The sequence below is a fragment of the Ptychodera flava genome, chromosome 22 (assembly GCF_041260155.1).
Source record: "Ptychodera flava strain L36383 chromosome 22, AS_Pfla_20210202, whole genome shotgun sequence".
In the NCBI taxonomy this organism is placed as follows: Eukaryota; Metazoa; Hemichordata; class Enteropneusta; family Ptychoderidae; genus Ptychodera; species Ptychodera flava.
Window position 1 is genome coordinate 14,654,195 of NC_091949.1, and position 9,921 is coordinate 14,664,115.

Sequence of the window (9,921 nt, forward strand, 5' to 3'; positions counted from 1 at the left end):
GAACTGCCTTATACATGGGAGTCTATGGAGGTGTAAACTAAAAAGTCCTCTAACACGGCCAAATTCGATCGCATTGTGAAACAAATCGACGTGCATCTGTATGGGGTTGGGTACTATTCTTGTGCAAAGTTTGAAAGAAATTGACCAGGGCATGTCTGAGATGTCTGCGTGAACGGACTGACGGACGGACTGACATGACCAAACCTATAACTCCCCCAGGACTTCGTCCGTGGGCACTAAAAACAACGTAACAGTTATTACAGCTACACCGGCGGTAGGTTCATATCCAGAGCCCCGTACGGTCTGCCGCCGTCGCTTGAAAACAATCTCATAAACCTGGCCATATGGGCAACTGTGTATGAGCAGCTGGATACTTGACTTCCCGGAGAAGGCGAGCTGTCACGTTCAAGCTCAGGATTATTTGTCGATCAAATTTCAGTAAATTTACCTTACCTAGATGAAATTTTGTCTATATGCTGAAATTTCGCCGAAGTTTGACAAAATTGCATCGATTTTTCAGGTTCATATCCGACATTTTGAGTTTGAGTGCAGACAGAAATAAGTTTTGAGGCAACATGGCTGCGACCCCATGTTGACCCTAGCCCTGCGTACGATGCTATGTGCTACAGCTAACACACAGCATCGTACGCAGGGCTAGCGAGAGAGTTGCCGACATCGACGGTTATTTACGAGAAGTGAATAAAAGACTGTCATTTTTGGAAGCGATCGAGTAGCTGAGGTAGGCTGGGATACGACTTGGGCCCAAGAACGCTGAATTTCGGCAGTAATTTGGCTTTTTACGTCAAGTCCCAAATGGATTTGAAGTCACCGACCCTACGTACGCGTACGGGTCTTTGCAGGGCTGTGGTGAGCGGGGCGATTAGCTGTAGCAGAACACACAGCATCGTACGCAGAGCTAGTTGACCCCAAGTGAAAATGTGTTCGCGATCAAATCTTCCTATATTTTTTTCAGAATTTTCGACAAAATCATTGCTTCTTACATCTTTTGTAAAATATAAAATATTAAAATAAAAATGCGATGTGCCATGTCTCCAGATTTCTAAATATCGTTCATTGACCGTTCGACGGAATACTCATTTCGCAAACTTGTGATGCAGTTGAAATTCAATACTGACCGCCAAATAATCTTAATGAGACGAGATCATTCTAGACATCCTCCAAATTATCCAACCATTCGTGTTAGAGTTCAGCTCGCTTAGAGGATCATAACATTCTTCGGCCTTCGTTTAGATCGACCCTAATCTCTCCCATTTAGGAAATAAATGCACAAGCTACCTTGACAAAACTTCGTGCACCATCCAGGACCAAACACACTACAAATCTGTCTTGACGTCATCATCTCCTTACATGGTAATCGGCATACCGTATTTTTTAGCAAAGGAGACACAGAATACGTCGGAGTATTCAGTTTCAAAACGTATTACATTGTGTGATGTTGTCAAAAAAGGTAATGTTACTGCAGTGGTATAAATTACAAAACACAAAAGTTCAAATCAGTTTATTTTGGACTGGCTTCACCCAACATTTCATATCGTTTCTTATGCCAGATTTGACCACGTGCTTACTGGCGACCCTTTACATGCAAATTTTGTGTCAAATGGTGTGTTCTCCTGGAAAAAACAACGTACGATTTCTATATGAAGGAGGCGAAATTTGCCCTCATAACTCGAAACCACCCCTTATGGGGTGTACCTAGCTATTTTGAACGAGCTTCTCGAATCTGCAGCTCTATTTCGAAATGATGGTCTGGTTTTCTCAGCTCAAGGATAAGTGTTCTCCATCGCTGTGGGCATTACTATTCTCAACTGGGGGTACAGTTTCAGTCGTAATGTTTTTCATTGTGTCCGGGATATAAAACCTTTCCTTTTCACAATTTTACTTCGATTAACACTAGTCCACATCTTGTCAGCGATTAAACATGTTTCAAGTTTAAATGTTAAATTCTGGTCTCGAGCCCTCTTGTTCGACCAAACTGAAATTACCCCTCCCACTTTGGCTCGTCCAGTGGGTGTAGCAAGGATCGTGCCATCGCCTAGGAAACGGAGGGTGCATTAATTGTTGCATTTCGATGCACATTTTGATTATATTCAGAAGATTTTGTGGCAAAAACTCAGATAGAGAAGCATTAATATTCACATCTCACTTATTCAAGACTGGCTGAGAGCAGCACTTCCATTCAGTTAACATCATTACGCCATTTATTATGCCAAGAAAGATGAAGCCAAGACATTTTGCCCTCCCTGGTCTCAGCCAGGAATGGTTATACCTTACAGAGTTTTTCCCCACGGAATGAAAACAAATGTACTTGGGCTGAGGCCCAAGTACAATAATAATAATAATAATAATAACTATAATAATAAATGATATTATCAACCATTACAACTACCATCACACGTAAGGTTAGCGTAATTTAAAACAGCCAGACTGAGTTCCTCTATTCACATTTTCTGCACGTCGAGCGTAATCGATTGTCAGACTTGTACCTGTTCACCAAACGAGTCTTCAAAAGGATTACACTGTTGTTGATTTGATAAAAAACAATCAGTTTCCAATGCTAACCATTGAATAGTAACTCAGAGCCTATTTGCTTGCCTCTGATAGATTATCAAACATGTCAATGGATTGCAATCGTGCGAATCAGATAATTGAGATCCATCCTTCACCAGTCGAAGATATACGATCCGCGCGGAATGCCTAGTTTTCTTCTGCAATGAACACACTAGAATCCGTGAGATGAACACGATAGTTCAAAAAAAATGAAGTCATGAAAAACTGTATATATATATATAATATATATATATATATATATATATATATATACATTTATGTATTTAGAATGAAGTCACTATATATATATATTTATATATAATTATATAATATATACATATATGCACATTTATGTAGTTAGAATGAAGTCACTATATATATATGTATATATATATATATATATATATATATATACATATATATGTGTGTATTAAATGTACATAATATATTACATATACGAATTAAAATATCTGTATGAATATATATTCATAAAATTCAATAAATCTTATCTATCTTTATTTAACCAATATTTCATCTTTATTGCTATATTCTTCCAACTTTACAGGTTCTTGTAGGGACATCTATTGATGAATGACTTTTAGGAATGGTTGAACACGTTCATGAAAATACAAGTTGTGTCTTCGTACAAGTTGAAAGTACAATTCGTATGCTTTAAGAATTGATGCTCACGACCCGATGTCTTGTTAATACAGCACTTTCAGTGCAGTCTTTTGGAAATCATATTGTCGACGCTCGTCAAGTATATTGTGTCGTTATTTGCCCGACCTATTTCAACATTCGTCACACGAGTATTGGTAACAGAGACTCGTTTGGTACAGAATTGTCGTTTTCTCTGGGGCGAAGATCTCGTCAGCGAGAAACAAACACGTTATTTTCGCGCGTGAGTTGACTGAAATGTAACATATTGTAAGGAGAAACATAATCGACAGTCTGTTCAATTGATACCGGGAGAACGTCTCAACTAGGTTTTGACTTGATTTTCATAGATTGTTTTGAGTCAGACCACTCCGTCACGATGGCGTCTCCCATCCCATATATACCTTCAGAAGATGGATACAACTTCACATTTGAGTCGACGATTTCTCCGACACACTTCTACTTCAATGGTTCTGGAAATGACACAATGTACTGCCCGCAGAACCTGCCATCGCCACCACCGGTTTCGGTATTTCTGTGGGCGCTCGTCTTCGGTGCGATGATAGTCATCGCAACAGTCGGGAACATCATTGTGTTGTGGATCGTCCTGGCTCACCGTCGAATGCGTACCGTTACCAACTACTTCATAGTGAATCTGGCTCTGGCGGATGCCATGAACGCAACATTCAACGTACTGTTCCCTTTCACCTACATGATCTACAACGACTGGTATTACGGGAATGTTTACTGCAAAATACAGCGTTTGATCGGCCCGGCCACCGTCGCAGCCAGCATCTTCACGCTGATGTCGATCGGTATCGACAGGTACATCGCCATTGTGCATCCCATGCGACCACGGATGTCTAAACTAAAAGCCAAGTCAATCATATGTCTGGTGTGGTTTGTGTCTGTGGCGATCAACATGCCGTGGCTGTTGTATTCAAGGGAGTATGTTCTCACGTGCCCAGATGATTCACCGGACCCATTGATAACACGGAGAGTTTGTGCTACTATTTGGCCTGACGGTACGGACTATGGCGCCTGGTATTTTTGGTACGTTCGCATTTCTACACGTGGATAGAAAAATGTAGGACAATTTTTGACATTACAAGGGATTAGTTATTATAATGGACTCGTTTTGATGTGATATAATGGCAAATGTTTGCGAATTTCTATTACATTTGATTTAAATATCATTGATAACATATATCTCAAAGTCAAATATTTTACAAAACTCTGTGGGTCAGAAAGCGGAATATGATATTTGCAAATCGAAATTACAGATTGTTATATCATTAACTTTCTAACGTATATCACATTTCGGCACAAAGAATGACTGTTTATGGTTCTATGCTGTAAGTGCTCTTCTAATGAAGAAATAGTTACAAATCGCCGAAGCAATAAAGCAAAAAGCACATTTTTGTATAATCAGCGGCCATTGTCAAATGACTACAGTCAATTGAATATAGATTGAGTAGTACATATAATCTGCGGATCGTATTCCACGTCATGCGCTCTCGTTACAGTCTATATTTGTTCTATTAATCACTCATTGAGCAAAGAAGTGTTGTATTGCATTTTGTGGCGAATATAAATGTCTTTACGATTAGATACATGTAGACATATTGATTAGTCGACAAACTGATTGAGTAGAGGTTATAAGGTAATATCTATCATGTTTGTATTATTTAAAGTACGCTTTCTGTGTCTGTTGCTAGGTATTCGTGTGCTTTTATGGTTGTAACCTACGTTGTGCCACTACTGGCCCAAGCGATATGCTACACCATCGTTGGTATTAAACTGTGGGGAAGCCAGGCTCCTGGCGAGGCGTCTAATCGCCATAAAGAACAACTGAAGGCTAAAAGAAAGGTAAGAAAGTAAACAGTGCAAAATGACCTAGTTTCGTCGATTTCAAGACATAGAAGTAACACTGAAGCTATAGCAAACATCTTCAAAATTACAGCCTGAGTTGAGGACTCGCTGGCTATGAAGATAGTCATTGTTACCTTCGAGATTGCTGATTGGGTACAGGTCAGATAGCATAACATACAGTACATTCCATGTTGCACACGGGTACTCAGAATTAATACTACACACGTCTGATGTGGCAAACATTGATGGCGCACGATCTTCTGTATTTTCGGTAGTCAATACTTGCTTTTCACTTGGGGCTGCGCAAAACGTTGCTCAAACAACAAAAAATAAGCTTGGCAAGCTAATATTACCATAAATGTTATTTCTAGTGACCTAGTTACTTTGACATTACGGTGCTGGTATGTCACGAATAGTCGTTAATGTATGTGTAAAGGTGAATAATGTTTCCTACTCAATGTTAATGCTATCGTAAATGCTAACCTCAATCAAGACCGACATTAAGGTAGAACGCGCCTCGGGGACAGGTAATTGGACTCTCAAATTTCTACAATTCTTTTCTGATCTACCATTTGTGGGGGCTCGTTTTAAAGCTCTTGGAGAAAGGAAAACTTGCACCGGCTTGGTTTTTCGAAAATCCAAAATTTATTTTCCTTCCATAGAGTTAACATTGAAATGGTGGTCATTTTGAATTTCAAATATCGCAAAATGTTAGGCAATTCGTTTCACTAGTTCCAAACTTTGCACTGAGATCCCCGATTTTATCGTTGATTTGGTAAACGAATTGTTGAACGTTTCATTCAGGAAAGTTTGAGCAAAAGTTTAAGTCTTTCACTTTCGAGGCGCATACTACCTTACTTGTTCGTTTATCGTCTTTCATTGGTGGAAAATTTTCTCATTTCAGGTTGTCAAGATGTTAGTTATTGTGGTGATCATTTTCGCCATCTGCTGGCTTCCCATTCACGTGTACTTCCTTCTCGGCCGTTTCTATGACTTGTATTCATACAAACATGCCAGAGAAATCTACATGACATTCTATTGGCTGGCCATGAGCAACTCGATGTACAACCCTTTCATCTACTGTTGGTTAAATGACAGGTGAGTGAGACAATGATACGCTTATTGCATTGTGAAGTTTATTGCGTGTTTCGCCAAAACGTTTCTCAAAAAATCTATCATTTTCCCCGTTGTATTTACACCCGACTCGTAACACTAAACACCAGTATTACATGCATTTCGTGTCAACCTGCAATTGGTAGTTGATGTTGGTCGCCATGCAATCTTTGAGTTGGTGATTGCATAGGTCAAAGATCACGCATACTACTCACGATATCGTGCTTGATAAAATTTGAACCAGAATACAACGCGCGCATTCATACAAGATGGCGCATTGTGTAATATTCTTTTAGGTTCCGAGTACTTAATTTTCAGTGCTTATGCTATTAAATGGATATTTATTCTCTTGTACAGTTGTTTTATGGAAAAATTATCGCACTATTGTGTTATAGTTTTAGGATGGGCTTCAAGAAAGCATTTAGATGGCTTCCTTGCATCAATTACTCAAAGGAACATTGGTCGAAAGTCCTCGGCTCCGGCTATGCACGTGTCACCTATATAAGGAGGAACAACGTTTCCACCATTGGAAGTAAGCTGATATACGAGTGTGAGACGGTCAGAGGCAAAGCTCGTTTCTGATTGGTCAATATCCACCTGTCAGTCATTCGTGAAATTGCCATTTCCGGTACCGGTATGCATGAACCACAACCCAGTGCCTTGGTTTGCTAGTTCCAAATGTAGTGGAACATCGGAATTTCCGAGCAGTGTGTGCATATCAGAAAGTGTTTTGATATTTGTCTTATATTCCCGCTACAAAACCATTTTTCAAACCTTGCCACTTCATTAGTACATGAAAACATTTTTTGAACACGCGCTTTGCTTCTTTTAGCCTTACTACGCCCTCTAGCTTATAAATCAGCCTACAACTAATATCTTCAGAGAACTTACATGGTCGCTTTCACACTCATGTATCAAGTTGCTTCAGGGACCCGCCGCTAGCACAACATTTTACTACTAACAACGACAGTTACGTTGTGTTACATTTTTCATCTTACTGTATATTTTCTCAGGATCGTGATTTCTTCTCCACGTGATGTCAGCATGATGAGCATGATTTGAATGATTTAACAATGATCGCCTGTGCATGCCATCTCTCCGTGCATGCCACCAATCAGAAGCAAGTCTTTGCTTAAATCCAATAAGGGGTAGCTCAAGTAGTCTTGTTGCAATCTCTATCAATAAATGATATATCTGTATGAGGCGCACTTTATTGCACAGTCATAGCATTTCTTAACAGTTACTCCGGCTGTACGATGCAAAATAGATTATGCAATACTATATATATATATATATATATATATATATATATATATATATATATATATATATATATATATAGTTATCACGTTACAGTATGTTTTGCATAAGGCCACTGTAAGAAGCTTTCATTCACCTTACCCAGGACTACCAAAATGGTCACTTACAAAGAACTAAAGTATACAAGAAGTTCAGTTGAACCACTCACCATTATCCAGTGTTGTCATTCAACATTCTCTAATACACTAGCACATTTTCCTAAATCACTTGCAACCCCGATTCTAACCATGGATATGGCTTGATATTAAAGAATGGGTATAAGTGGTTACTGTTTGCCGATCACGCCTCACAAATTCAAACACTGTTAGATAGTGTTCAAAGTCTGCACAAAAGCAATCATAAATTAGGACGGAGAAATTATATTGCCAGCGAGGAGCTACCAGTGAAGAAGAGTAATCAAATCGGAGGTTGACAACGGTATTCTTGCCTTGCAGATTCCGTCGAGGTTTCAGGAAAGCACTGCGGTGCTTCCCGTGCGTTAAATGGGCACCAGACCAGCGAATCGACGCCTCTCGACCAAGCACTATGAGCGGCACGTACAACGCCGGGCACGGCATGAAGCTTTCCCGGAACGGTTCCGTCATGACCACCACGGTCACAATGGATTATTCGCTGGCAGAGAACGCCATGTGAGATGGCCCCCAAACCTGGACAACGTCCTTTGCGGTAACGTTTTAAGCGGTACGGACACCTCAATATGGCAGCATCCATTTAGAAAGGTGGAAGGAAGTAGTATTACAGGCGTGTAAGTCTTGTGGCTGTGACTCTACTACTATTGACTCCACTACGATCCAGGTTTACTTTTTTCACAATCGGAAAGTTATCAAAGTCGAGAGACTGCGTCTTTGTAGTTCTAGCATGGATCAAAGTTCGAATGCCACCTTAATGATTATCATCTCTATACTAGCGTTAGTATTTATATTTGGATCACAAATGCTAACCTTCACACAGGAAAATGATACAAAGGCACTTATTAGAATGCCGCACTTTATTCAGTGTCACCATGTACATAACATCATACAGCACAAAATCATTATACAACACGATGAAGAATCTTTTAGATTTTTAAGTAATTTTGATTCAGAGAAATGAACTTTGTAGCTTACAATATTTTTTGACTGCTGTTTGTTTACAGTACCACTAGAGAACTTTCACGTAAAGTGTTGATAAGTATACGGAAATTCTTACATCAAAATTTTTTTGAATGTAATTTCTGAGTAACAATCGTGCTCAGAGGACCGCCACTGATATATACGTCATCATCTCAGTGAGCAAACCTTGTAATGTTCAATAGTATATACACCGGGTTTATTAAATTTTGGAGAAATGTTTAGATAAATCTTTACCTATAACAACGACCTTTAGAGACCTTCTACAAATATTTGTTTTACACATCAAATGGGTTTGTTAAATGCCAATTGCATGAATCGTAGCCTCAGGGGTTTTTAATCAATGTCGGTTGGATCAAAGAGTCACCATATTTGGAAATGTCTGGCACGATTTTATCACCAAACTACATATAGGAGAGACAGGTTTAGGAATGCGATTCTTGCTTTACAACCATTTAGGATCACAACTTATTTAGGAACACACGTTTTTAAAGTGTTTAAAGGATGAAATAGAACTATTTACTGTATATAAAGAAGTTCGTAAGTTTTCAATTCTGGGACTGTCAGTAGGTTTTAAAAATTGACTTAAAGTAGTGAAATGATATAATTGTGCAAATAGTAACTCTTTTGGGGGTGTTCAACATAATGGCTAATTAAATCTGTACTTAATTAATAAAAACACAAGCGCGCGAGGAAATCTTTCAGCCATTGTAACATACTAGTGAAAATATGTCACATGCAATAATTAAATCGATACATCATTTAATAGAGCGATTTGTAGATTAGAACTTAATTGATTTTGCTGGTTGGATTGTAATGTATATTGTATGTTTCTTTGTCTATATGATTAGCATTGACTATTGGTTTTGATGCCATCGCTAACATTTTACATAAAGAAATGTTTGGACTGTTAGCCTCTTTAACATGTTTTTCTTTTCTAAATCAGTGTACAAATATTTTATCAATTATAGCAGTCTTTAATTAAAAGAAGAGAGTTGCAGAAATATTCATCACTGTTATGCTGGACGACTGATTGTGAGTGTTCCGTGATTGTTATCTATGGATATGAGAGAGAGAGAGAGAGAGAGAGAGAGAGAGAGAGAGAGAGAGAGAGAGAGAGAGAGAGAGAGAGAGAGAGAGAACGAACAAATGTACTTTTTAAAATCATTTGTCTCAACCACCAAGTAAAGCTTATACGATTTACACAAGGTCTCTGCTCCATACCCTATAAAAGAGCTTTTTGCCGCAGCATGCAATTGTCGAAATTGAAAACGTAAGACAG

The 9,921-nt window shown here is 38.8% G+C and overlaps 1 protein-coding gene across 5 annotated transcripts in view; it reads left to right on the plus strand.

Moving 5' to 3' along the window:
• The window catches only part of LOC139122754 (substance-P receptor-like), a 93,725-nt gene extending 84,073 nt beyond the window's left edge, over nucleotides 1-9,652 (plus strand). For 3 of the 5 annotated variants that reach the window (XM_070688446.1, XM_070688448.1, XM_070688447.1), the window contains 4 exons: nucleotides 3,134-4,278; nucleotides 4,944-5,094; nucleotides 6,002-6,195; nucleotides 7,965-9,652. In XM_070688446.1, the coding sequence (XP_070544547.1) occupies nucleotides 3,605-4,278; nucleotides 4,944-5,094; nucleotides 6,002-6,195; nucleotides 7,965-8,163 (1,218 nt within the window). In that variant the 5' untranslated portion in view covers nucleotides 3,134-3,604 and the 3' untranslated portion in view covers nucleotides 8,164-9,652. Of the gene's footprint in view, nucleotides 1-3,133; nucleotides 4,279-4,943; nucleotides 5,095-6,001; nucleotides 6,196-6,605; nucleotides 6,743-7,964 lie in introns of all 5 variants that reach the window. The other 2 variants (XM_070688444.1, XM_070688445.1) reach the window with 1 other exon arrangement.
• The last annotated feature ends 269 nt before the right edge of the window (nucleotides 9,653-9,921 follow it).